The sequence below is a fragment of the Python bivittatus genome, unplaced genomic scaffold (assembly GCF_059951505.1).
Source record: "Python bivittatus isolate LINGU-HERP-01145 unplaced genomic scaffold, Pbiv_v1 ctg000580_np1212, whole genome shotgun sequence".
In the NCBI taxonomy this organism is placed as follows: Eukaryota; Metazoa; Chordata; class Lepidosauria; order Squamata; family Pythonidae; genus Python; species Python bivittatus.
This window is the reverse complement of record NW_028277087.1, coordinates 10,959,818-10,972,073: the sequence shown is the minus strand read 5'-3', so window position 1 is coordinate 10,972,073 and position 12,256 is coordinate 10,959,818. Positions and strand designations below refer to the sequence as shown.

Genomic DNA, 12,256 nt, shown 5'->3' with positions numbered 1-12,256 from the left:
ATAGCCACTCAGGAACCTCCTATATTAGAGCTTATCTCCTACAAAGAAAACCTTATCCCAAATGCTGTAGAAGGTGTATTTATTCATCCATCCATCCATCCACTCACTCATCATTCATTCATTCATTCATTCATTCATTCATTCATTCATTCATTCATTCATTCATATGGCTGCCTATCTCAAATACATGACTCTGGGTGGCTAACAGTGTTAAAAATAGGTAAAAAAACATATCCATATACAAATACAAAAAATAAAACACACAGCAGCTGGGAGAATCCACAAATCCACAAATCCACATCAATTAACACAAATAGGCTCCATCACGTATCCAGGGCCCAGGCTTGAGATCTGCCAATTATCAGAATACATAGTATTTAAGAATTTCTGAAAACTGAAACGTTTTTTAATTACTCCTTATCAACTTTTGTTGTTGTTATCACCCTAGTTTCTTCAGCATTTCCTAATATGCACATCTATCCTAAGTTTGGAAAACAAAATTGGTTTGCTTGAATTCATCTTAATCTATAGCAGTGTTTCTTAAAGTGTGGTCCAAGGACCCCTGGGGGTCACCCAAGATCCTCTCAGGAGTCCGCAAAATCAAAATTATTTGCCAGATATTGAACACATTTGCAAAAATGTAAAACAATGTCACTCTTCTCATTATTATTTTTTATTTGTTAAAAAATACAGGGTTTTTTCATGAAAAATATTTTATTTATGTTAATATCAGATGGGTTTAATGTTGTTATTTTTACATGATTCAATAAATAAGTTGAATGCATCAATTTTCATTTTTAATATGGTAAATATCAATAAATATAACCCATACAAACAAAAGCTCTTTTGGGATCCTCCATAATTTTTAAAAGTGGGGAGGGGTCCTGAGAGCAAAAAGTTAAATATTCCTATAGCACAGTGTTTCAAGTCTCCTGGGCAGATCACGCTTTCCATCTACATTAAGCCACAAAATCTTAGCAAAAAAGATGTCTGGGCCATTGAGTTCATTAACTTTTTAATGGGAAAAATATTCCTCAAGGAAAACCTTTATATAACTTTGGAAGCATTACTGCATGATGAGGGAAATCAGGGTATCCACCGGGGGTCAAAAAAGTCAATATGGCACCTGTGCTATCAAAACCTCATTCCTTTTTTATGTACATCACACATGCAATACGCTAAAAAAAGGTTGCTCCTGCTATCTTGATTTTATCAATCCCTCTCTGTAGGCCCCCCTGGAGAGAAGACTCCAATGGTTTGGCCATTGGGTCCTGCCAGATACTCACCAGCACATAAGCTTCAATCTGAAAGAAAACAACGAGAGAATTAAATAACTTTATTCCACTAGGCATTGTGGCACTAAAACCAAGCTTATTCATTTATTTCGTTTTTTTAAAACCACCCAACACCCAAAGCTCCCTGAGCAGTTCACACTAAAACACACCCCAAAAATACAACATATACAGCAAAATGCAAAATAAAGACACCACATAAACTAGGCAGCTGCAAGTTGGTAGCCCAAAATCTAAAATAATATGCATTTAAGTACAATTAAAAGCAGAATAAAAAGGCTGGGAAAATAAAGAAGTCTTCATTAGGCATGGAAATGAAGCTAGTGTGGGCACCAGTTGAGCCTTTCTGGGGAGAGAATTCCATAAATGGGTCGCCCCCAAAGAAAAACCTCACCTCCTTTGGTTGCTTTCCTTTCATTCTCCAAATTTAGAAAAATAACTTTGTTATGGGGAGGCACCAAAATGTCTTTCCTAAACAAATTACTTTATTTTATTTGGCCTACAGGTAGTCCTTGCTTAACAACCACAGTTGGGATCAGGAGCTCTGTCACTAAGTGAAGCAGTCATTAAGCAAGACATCACATGACTGCGACATACTCACATAATCACTTCTGCTACAGTTATTAAGTGAATCACCACAGGTCGTTAAGCAAGACATCACATGACCGCAACTTGCAATTTTACTGCCAGCTTCTCCATTGATTCTACTTGTTGGAAGCTGGTTGTGAAGTGCGCAAATGGTGATCATGTGACCATGGAACACTGCAACTGTTGTAAACACCCGCTGGTTGCGAAATGACCAAATGTTGATCACATGACCGCGAGGACGCTGAGACAGTCATAATGCGAGGACTTATCATAAAGTTACTTTTTCAGTGCTGGCATAACTTTGAACTGTTGCTGAACAGGGCAATCGTTAAGCAAGTCTACCTGTGTTCTTCTCTACTCTGAGAGCAATCTCTCAAATCTTAAGCAAAGACCAATTTTTTCCACTGGCTGTTAGTCAAACCCTTTTCAACTTAAATGATTCTAGGTCAGTGTTTCTCAACGCTACAAGATGTACGACTTCAATCCCAGAATTCCCCAGCCAACTCTCAGAATTCTCCAGCCAGAAGCTCTGATCTAGCCTATTTGCATGAAATGCAGATCCTTTAGTCTCAAGGTTAGGGAAATCCTTACCTTCTCATTGATTGGTCGCAAGTCTGGGTTAACGGTAAACAGGTTGATCAGCACTAAAAAAGAAAAGGAAAACAATCAGGGAGAATCAAAATCACTCTAGCACAAAACATCAGGCTCCTGCTGATTCCACCAATGCTCCCCTACAGGTCTCACCTTTCTGCTTTGGTCTGTACACTGGCTTGTCTGTTTGAATGAAGACTGAAGCCCCTTTGCTGTCAATGGTCACAGTGGTATAGTTGTGGAAGATGTAGCCCTCCTCGGCCAAGTGATGGTTGCCCCACACTTTTACCTGAGCCTGGCCACGAAGTCCTGAGGGAACCTAGGAGACAAATCCAGGGTGGAACTTGGATTTATGAATATTAGTTGCAAGTCTTGGGCAGAACTAATCAAATCATAGGGCCTAAAAATGTTACACTGGATCTTTTCCCTGTCTTTTTTAACAGTTTGGATCAACAGCGATGGCAGACTCAAGGAGGACCTGGCAAGGTGTTTTCAGAGCCAATCCAAACCTCTACTTCTTAATATCCCCATTGCTGCTTTTCCAAACATTCACTCTACCATATTCTTTCCATAGTTCTTTCTATTTTCTTATTAGGCAACACATTTTGTTTTCTTTCTTTTCCCATCATTTTTCCAAGAGGGTTCCAAAAAAGACTCATGTTCTTAAAGGAAAAAGAGGGAGAAGGTGCTAGTCACCACATAGAGAGAAGGAAAAAGAACAGAGAGAGAGAGAGAGAAATGCTGAGTTCCCAAACTATTTCATAAATAAAGCACATGGCTTGTAAAACTTCAGAGAAGCTTTCTCCATCCTGTTACCCTGCAACAATTTTGACTGGAGCTCCCATGAGCCCAGAAATAAGGAACATGGAAGGTATACTCCAGAACACCTGAAGACCAATGGCCAGAGGAGGTTTTGTTGAAGACTGCAGAAATGGTTGAATTAACTGAATTGTAAGAAAGAGTAATGAACTCTTTAAGGGTAAAGGGACAACATTCTTGGAATGAATATATACTTTATTGGGGTGGATAGAAATTTGTTCTTGCAAAAATTGTTAATCATAAAGCAGCGAGAGAGAGAAAATTTAACACACACACACACCCCCATTATATTACACACACTGTTTCTTTCCAAATGCTAGCCTAGATTTTTTTTATGGATTTCAACACAATTCTGTAATCTATGACAGGCAGTTACAATCTGTCAACAACTATAAGGTACAAGTTCAGATTCCCCACCAAAGTGGCTTGCCAGCCTAACCCACTCTGCAAGATTCTAGTGAGATTCTGACTCCACCAAGCAAAGCAAAATCATAAATGCGGTATATAAATATGGGCCAGTGCAAGAACAGGGTTGCTAACATGTTCAGATGGCAACCAGCTCAAATTTGGCTTCTGCAGGATGCAGAAGTGGACTGCCTATTTAAGCAAAACAGAGCAGCTTAGTCCACATATCAGAAGCAGATCAAGAGGCATTTTCAAGCTGTTCCAGCAACCGCAAACTTTGCTACAACTACAAACAGCAGCAGTATTTCACTGCAGAGGGTGAGACTGGACCAGAGCGGAGATGGTCAATGATAGGTCCGCCATCTGACCCCTTGGCAATGGCTGAAGGAGTTGGTATGTGCTGTTTTAAAAGAACTCACATTCAGAGATGCTGCCAAGGAATGTGTGGTCTTCGTTGTAGCCACACTGAAGAAATGCTGCAGTCACTGTTGCCAAGGTTCCAGAACGGCTCCAGACCAAGTTCAGATTAAACCCCATTCCCAGAGCAGCGAAAATTAATGGAGCTGGCACACGCTTCTCTTGTGCAAGCAGTATTAGAAGAGAGCTAAGAGGAAGCACAAAAGCCTGGAACTGCAAGGTTGGAGGGTGCAGCGGGAGCAACGTTGGAACAATCCAGCCACCCTCCAAAAAGATGTCCTGTGAAACTGACCACTTAAATGACACGGGAAGATTGCTTTTCAGGTACAATCCTGGCATATAATTTTGTCTGCTGCACCCTAAAAGTGAAAAGCAGCCATTCTGTTCCACAAGCTTCTATTAAGTTGTAAGTACCTGATAGTTCCAACTAAGTCACAAGGACTCACCTTAAGCTTGATTGTTCCTTTACCTGCAAGAGAAAGGAAAAGGGGTTCAGAATCATTATTTTTCTCCCACTGAAATCCCCTAACGCTGAATATTTTGACTATTTTCCTATTTTAGTATGAACGGACAGCAAACCTAGCACAGATATTCAGCAAAAATATAGATGTGTGTGTTCTGGCTATAATCTCCAGTTCAGCTGCAAGATGCCAGAGAGAAAGTCAACAAACCTTGGCAAAAACCAAGGTCCATGGTTACCCTTGGCATGAGCATCACCCCTCAACTGAGCATCCCCGGCAGCAGACTGGGCAAGGGCTCAGCCACACATGCAAAACACCCACCCCACTAGCTGCTAACGAAAGGGTTCATGGTAGTATTCCCCGGCTTATCTCCGGAATGTCAAAGCCTAGTGAACTTGGCTGTAAAGGCTAGATTTGCAATGGCTGGAGCAGAAAGGGACATGCAAGCACCTTTTCTGGGACAAAACAAGAGTCAAAACAGCTGTTTGCAGCAAAGATGAGAACAGAAAACAGCTGCTATCAACAAAGCTTTTTGGAAGAACGAGCTACCATTAAAAGCTTCTTCAGTTCTCATGCGGTAGTGAAAAATTCTGCTGGCGTAGAACACTTAGATAATGGAATTACTCATAGAGAACATGATTTACTTTGGAATGGCACATTTCAGGGTTGTTGTTTTTTAATAATTGACATACAGGCAGCCTATAGATAGATAGACAGATGCTCTGTGGCTTTGTCGTTTTAATTTCAGAATGCTGGGCTACAGAAAAGTAGTAGATTTATCTGTATTCCCTACTTTTTGAGGTACTGTATTACTCTATTAAATGTTTGAGTAATACAAAAATATTTAAACTTTAACAGCATCTTCTTGACCAGAACTGGAAGACTGATTTTGGGACCACATCCTCACAGAGAATAAATTGCAGCAAATCCTTTGAAAAAGAAATTAAGTAAGGGAAGTCTATCTGGAAGTAGTGTTTCATGTTTTAGGCTGTAATCCAATGACTCTTCTGAAAGTAAGTCACATTAAGAACAGTAGGACTTATTTCTGAATAAATAAGCACAAGGTTTTTTGTTTATTGTTTTTTCAAAATATTTACCCATTTCCCTCAAGGTCAATTTAAGCTTTTATTGCAGAACTGTACCCTTGACAACTATAGTTATATGATAAAGTCACCATCACTTCCTCGTTATTAACTGACGTTGCTAATATTTGACTGGCCGAGAGCTGCCACCTAACTCTAAATTTGCATGAAGGACATTAGAAGAAATATTGAACTGACACAATGGTACAAGTGGTTCTAAAAGCATCTAAAATCCTACTTCTTTACAAGCAGGAAAACCTATGCTTGAACATAGGTGATACATACTGTACTTGTATCACTAAAGGAAATGCTGTGTTTTGTAACTACGTGTTGTTGTTGCTACTATTATCATGGTGATGAACTTGCCATAAAAAGCAGAAGCATTCAGACAAAGGATGAACTGGGGTATGAGCACACCAAATTGGGTATCTAGATACCCAATCAAGTATTCTACAAAATTGCAGTTCTATGTCCTTGGTAAATCCAGCAACTTTTCCTTGATGAATCAAAACAGTTTTACTCCACTATCATTCAGTTATGCATACGTAAATGACAGCCTACCTAGAACTGCTCCATGGGCACGGGCCACCATCTCTCCTTTGACCACGAGTTGGATCTGGACTGTTGTCTCCCTGACCGGATTAAAAATAGTCACACTAATAGACTCTTCCACGCCTGATCGGAAAACAGAAGGCACCGCAATCAAATAGCCCCTGGAAAGGGGAAACATCAAAAGTAAGTCATTGTTATGAAAAGAACATCATTCACAATGTGTATTTCATAAAACAGCTTCTCCTGTCTGTAGGGATATGCAGAAGAGAGAGATGAAAAGAAAAAAGAAAAAAGAAAGAAAGAGATTTCAAGGCAAGGAAAAGTTGTAGCGACTTCAGGATTATCCCGCACAAGTGATCTACAACAAGAAAGATCAGGAAAATGAAGCAGAGGTTATAATACCATCCATTATCCCAAGGATTTTGTAATGCAGATGGAAGGCAGTATTAAACGTTCTCGTTTGCTATCGGGAGGGAGCAAAGGCAACAAATGATAAAGCCTGAATCAATGCCCTCAAAAATTGACATGACTGACCGCTTTCCTTCATCCTCTCTTCCTCCCTCCCTTCCTCTCAAACACACATATACACACACATGGTCCAGAATGTACAAAATATTTGTAAAATAACTTTCTAAAGACTACTAAGCAATATGTAAATACGCAGCATTTGAAACATGTTCCATGAGGGAGGCTGGAATCTGAGAACAAGTACATAATTGCATTAAAGGATAAAGAAAACCTGAATGGATGCTCAAGAACGATTTCATCTCAGTGATCTTATTTTTTTTCCCCTGAGTAAAAATAATTCTGCATTTATGGGAAGAATCTTAAAGGTCTCCTGTTGCTATTTAAGGTATCCCGGTCGATCTCCTAGGCACGGTCCTACTTAGCCAGCTTTTGACTATTGTTATGAGGGAAACGTTTCATCTGCCCGGCACAGGGCCATAAGCATTCTCTATCTTCTGTTACGAGGCTAAGATAATATGTATTAGCCACTCGTAACACTCCTTAGAGCTTCACAAAAGGCTGAACAATATTCTCAGGTTCTTACAGAATTATTTATGCCCTCCTCATGACATCACGATATCCATCAGCTTCTCTCTCCCACTCTACCGCACCCAGCTCTCCAAAGGCCCTTCACAGAAGACAGCTCTTCACGTCACACACTTTAAAACATATTTTAACCAGTTGTTTCATTCTGGCCCAGCCCTTGGGTCTCTCTAACTGGAGATTAATAGGCACCCCAGGGGTTGAGGGTCATGCTATTTTATAGCTCCCAACCCTGTCTTTTTGCAAATTCCAAGCCTTGTGTTTCTTCCTCAGCAGGATGCATTGCCATGGAGATCCCATTACAACTCTGCAAAAGTTCAGATCTCCCGGGTGTACATCATGCGGACTGCGTTGGGCACGCAAGAACCGGGGAGGGTAGGATATAGTGTGTCTTCCTCAAATACCAGGCTAAAATATATATATAATTTTCTAATTGTAAATCTTGGGCCCTGTTTTCTGTATCCCTCTACAAGAGGGGGTGGGATGGAGCGAGAAATAGAAAATAGGTCTGCTTCTATTAGGGAAACAGCTGCAAATGGCCACATTCACTGTGGGTGATGTTCCATATGCAGAACACATGTAGAGACACGACTTAAAATTCTTCTTCCGATATGCCGTCATTGTCTTGCAAATGGCATTTTTCTGCTCCTAAAAGTCACCGTGCTTAAAAAAATAACATCACTACTCATATTTTCAGAAGTTGAGTATTTCTGATATTTTTTGCTAGGGCTTAGAGAGAGCCACATCAATATCACGTACTACACAGCAATGCAGGCACAAATGCTAGGACGGTATCTGACTTGCTAACCATTTTGACAGATCCTAAAAGGAAATGTATTGCCTTTGGAAACGCTAAAGCGTTTAGTCATTAAGAAGGAATTGCCAAGGCATCTTGAGAACCTAACTGTGCATCGTCCCAGCTTGATGCACATTTACTACATCACAAAACAAAGCAAAGTTTATCAGCCTTGCTTTTGCAACTGGCTTGAGAGCAAGGGAATATCTACCAGCGCCCCAGCTTGTGAAGAATAGATCTGTTGCTGGGGGGAAAAAGTGTAAGAAGTGTCTCAGAATTAAAAGTTTACCTACTCAGCTTAGAAGCAACTTTGAAAAATGTCATGTGCTCCTCACAAAGGACGTGCATATTGTAAGGAAGTGTCAGAGGCTGGTTAATACTTAATACTTGTCTGGGGAGTTACAACCAAGTAATCTGGTGTGACAAACTTGGGTGACGGGAATGGGCATGGATTTATTTCTGCATGGGAATGGGCATGGATTTATTTCTGCATAATTTATCGTAGGAAAAGAAGAGTGCTTGCTAGCCACCAAAGAAATCTTGCATTTCAAAAGTTACATGTTCTCCATCTTCCCCCAGAATGGTCTCTCCTTCCAGCTAGCCAATGAATGTTTTTCTTAACTGCCTCTCAGTTTAGCTATATTTCTAGGCATCTGTTAGCCAAGTGGCCAGACCATTTTGAAACAAGGCAGCCCGAAGAGCCCAACACAACTGATGACATGCTAGAAGAAACACTTTTGAAACTTTATACAGTTCACCCCAGAAGAGCGATGTGAAAATCCTTCTCTCTCCCACCCTTTCCGGCAAACTGAAGATACGCAAGGGCAGACACAGGCCAGGTAACTTTTCTAAGTTCAGTCACTGAATTAGAGCCCCAGTTGGACTGTCTGGCCCGGGGTGGACGAGGACGAAACATCAAACACGTCCCAATTCTAACACTGGGAACAAATTATACACTTAGGAAACGGATAAACCGTGCTGTTAAGGAAAGCTAAGACAAGGTTTTGGGTAAAAGCAAACAGTGTGCATCCTTCTATGGACCACAGCGTACCTCGCACACGACTGGGGGGTGGGGAGGAGGGTGTCAAACGTGTGCGTAAAATGAACTATCTGCTCGCTAGAAACGTGTGTGCGCGTCCACGCGTGTAGTGCAAAAACCCAATCCGCCTCTTGGATGCCCTGTCCTTTGCAGCCCGGAGATTCCCAGGAAGGAAGGCGGTCAAGGAGCTCTCTGCGTACGCTCCCGACGGCCCCACTCAGAAACACTCTTCCCCGCGCGGGAGGCTCGGGCTGAAGGGAGAGACAGGCGGAGGAGGCGCGTGGCGGGCGGCGCTGCCGACCGGAGCGCTGCTCCGTGCGCTTTGTTCAGGAATGGCATCCCGAGGGGTGCGCGAGCTACTCACTGCCTGGGCGGGCTCGGGGCGCCGATCTCGCAGAAGCTGCACAAGGGCAGGAGCAGGAGAAGCCAGCAAAGGCGGCCGCCGGGCATGGCGCGCTGGGTCCGGACGCCCTTTGTTCCCGCGGGGTGGCCGGGGCAGGAGATGGAGCGGGAAGGATGCCTCGCGCGGCAGCCGGCAGCAGCCGCCCCGTCCGAGCAGCGCCGGGCTTCTTCCCGCAGTAGCAGCAGCAGCAGCAGCAGCAGCAGCAGCAGCAGCGCGAGCCTCCAGCAATGCGCCCAGCCTCTCGCTCTGCCTCAGCCCGGCCCAGCAGCTCCGCCGGTGCCTTGCTTCTTCCGCAGCCCCGCCTCAATCCGGGGGCCCTGCCTGACTCCGCCGCCGCTCCGCCCCCGGCGCCTCCTCTGCCCGCCCCGCGCCCCTCGGCTTTCCTCTGCTCGCGGGCGGAGCGGGGAGAGGGGAGGCGGCCGAGGATCGCCGCCCCGGATCCCGGCCGGCGTGCGGCGCGGTGCGAGCTGCGACTGAGCCGGGTTGGGTGAGGCGCAGAGGCAGGGAGGAGGGTGCCGGGCTCTGCTTTGCTCGAAGGAGAAAAGTTTGCTCTTCTCTCCCCCGGCGCCTGCCTTGGCTGCAACTTCTGAAGGCGCTGAGCTCCGCTATCTATTCTATTCTATTCTATTCTATTCTATTCTATTCTATTCTATTCTATTCTATTCTATTCTATTCTATACGGGATCCACCACTTCTCCTTTCTTGCGGAGATTTTTCGACTTTGCAATTGAGGCTACACTCCAGGTGGTCTCCCCTCCACGAATGAAGCCAATCAGATCTTGGTTCACAAAGCAATTTCTCTTTCAGTCGCTGCGGGCTTCGCACAAGTTCCTAGCAGCCCAGTCTTCCGGGCCTTCGGTCATGGATCCAGTCATGGATCAGTTGACCCAGGGGTGACCACAGGGTATGGTCAAAAAAGTCAAGATGGCCCCCATGAGAATTTTTTTTTTAATGGGGAGCTTTTTAGGAAATGGTTAACTCCTTTCATCTGCTTTCTCTCTCAAGCTGGGGATCAGCTGTCAGGAATAGGAGGAGTGACAGTAAGATGGGTGGTCTTCACCCACCAGGTCTCTAATCCGGAGTCTCCCCATTTTACCCTCTCCTCCCAACCTGGATCACTGGACAGCCCCCCAAAATCTCATCAGCAAACCCTCCCAAAGCAACAGACATCCTTTTTAAAAAGCCCAATCCTGTACAGTTGACAACCAAGGTGTACAATGCAATGGAAGTGCTCCCACTTTACTGCCGCCCCTCCCTGCGTCACAGGTTAAGTCAGACTTTTAAAGACGGGTTTAGCAGTTCTGCCAAAGAGCAATAACCCTGCTTTAAAAGTATGCTGGCCAACAGGAGAGAAGCTGGGGGACAGGCTGTGCAGGGTGGTGGGACACTTGTCTCTTGTTGTACTGCACGTTCCCCCAGCACCAATTATTTTTAAATGTGGGTTTACTGTTCTCCAGAAGGCAGCCTAAACAGTAGGTGACAGGAATGGCGGGGCGGGTGGAGGGGGAATCACAAGCAATAACTTTAATAGGAATGGGTGGAGGTGGTGGAGGCGGCTTCCCCTCTCCCCCTCTATCAGGCAGTTCTCCTCTTGCCCCCAGTGGTTGGCTGTTGCTCAGGTTGATCCAGGACTCTGAGCCTGCAAGGTATATGGAGAGACCCCAGCCTGAAAGATCTAGGGCAGTGTTGTCCAAACTTGGCCACTTTAAGATGAGTGGACTTCAACTCCCAGAATTCCCCAGCCAGCATGGCTGGCTGGGGAATTCTGGGAGTTGAAGTCCATTCATCTTAAAGTGGCCAAGTTTGGACAACACTGATCTAGGGCCTCCCTTTGCCCAGAGCAGAAGGCCCTGGAAGATACTGACCAAGATCTAGAGGGGAGGGGATGCGGTTCCACCCAGCCTAAAGTGACCAGTAAGTGCCCAGCTGATTCTGCACCATATGGGTCACCCCTGACCAGCCTTGGGCTAATCATTAAGCAAAACAAGCATGTGCTTAGGCATCAAGGGAAGGGGAGCACCATAGAGTTTTTTCCCTAGCTATCCTGCCCTTAAATTCTTTCACTGACACAACTTTAGTTTTCAGCACTTACTGAGTCTTTATCTTGTCAGTTAAGCAGTGGAAGGGCCGAGGGGCACCACTGTTGGACTGTGCTTAGGGCATCAGTTGGCCTTCAGCCGGCCCTGCCACTGACCAAGGGTGAACTGTGTCAGATTGTATCTACAGTAAGCATGCTGCAGGGGGAAAACAGCACCTTAAATGGGTTAGGGGGTCATTTGAAGGTAACACCATGAGGACACAGCAGGAAAAAAAGTTATTTGTGCCATAACTTTTATACCCCACCTTTCTTCAGTTTGGAAACTTGGAGAGGAGTTGGGCTGCAGCTCCCGTCTTCCAAGACTACAGCTGTGTGAGCCAGATGTGACGGAGGGTCGTAGAGAAAGACCTAGGGATGGGTTGCTCATCCACTTCTACTCCTCTCTGCATTGGACAGAGGCACAGTGGCCAACAGGGAAGCAAAGACAGTGCCCCACGTGGCAGGAACCTCAGGAGGGGAATAGATTCACCCTTGTATGACTGTTACTGGTCTCGCTCAGGTGCAAAACCTCCTGTTGCTAACCCAGCAGAGGGACAACTGAAGGTCTCCTGTCCCTGGGAATGTTTCTGGTGCACCACATAGAGTTCTGAGTGCTCCCATTGGCTGGCTGGCTTGGAGACCCAACTGTGGAGATCAAAGGGAGGCACAGAAGAATGAGCAATT

At 44.5% G+C, this 12,256-nt stretch overlaps 1 protein-coding gene across 4 annotated transcripts in view; it reads right to left on the bottom strand.

Annotated features, from left to right (window-relative positions):
• The window catches only part of CPAMD8 (C3 and PZP like alpha-2-macroglobulin domain containing 8), a 57,283-nt gene extending 47,370 nt beyond the window's left edge, over window positions 1–9,913 (bottom strand). For 2 of the 4 annotated variants that reach the window (XM_088149585.1, XM_088149587.1), the window contains exons 1-6: window positions 9,457–9,905; window positions 6,217–6,368; window positions 4,559–4,581; window positions 2,625–2,790; window positions 2,472–2,524; window positions 1,287–1,304 (exon numbers count right to left, since the gene is read on the bottom strand). In XM_088149585.1, the coding sequence (XP_088005711.1) occupies window positions 1,287–1,304; window positions 2,472–2,524; window positions 2,625–2,790; window positions 4,559–4,581; window positions 6,217–6,368; window positions 9,457–9,542 (498 nt within the window). In that variant the 5' untranslated portion in view covers window positions 9,543–9,905. Of the gene's footprint in view, window positions 1–1,286; window positions 1,305–2,471; window positions 2,525–2,624; window positions 2,791–4,558; window positions 4,582–6,216; window positions 6,369–9,456 lie in introns of those variants that run through there. The other 2 variants (XM_088149589.1, XM_088149588.1) reach the window with 2 other exon arrangements.
• Window positions 9,914–12,256: the final 2,343 nt, after the last annotated feature.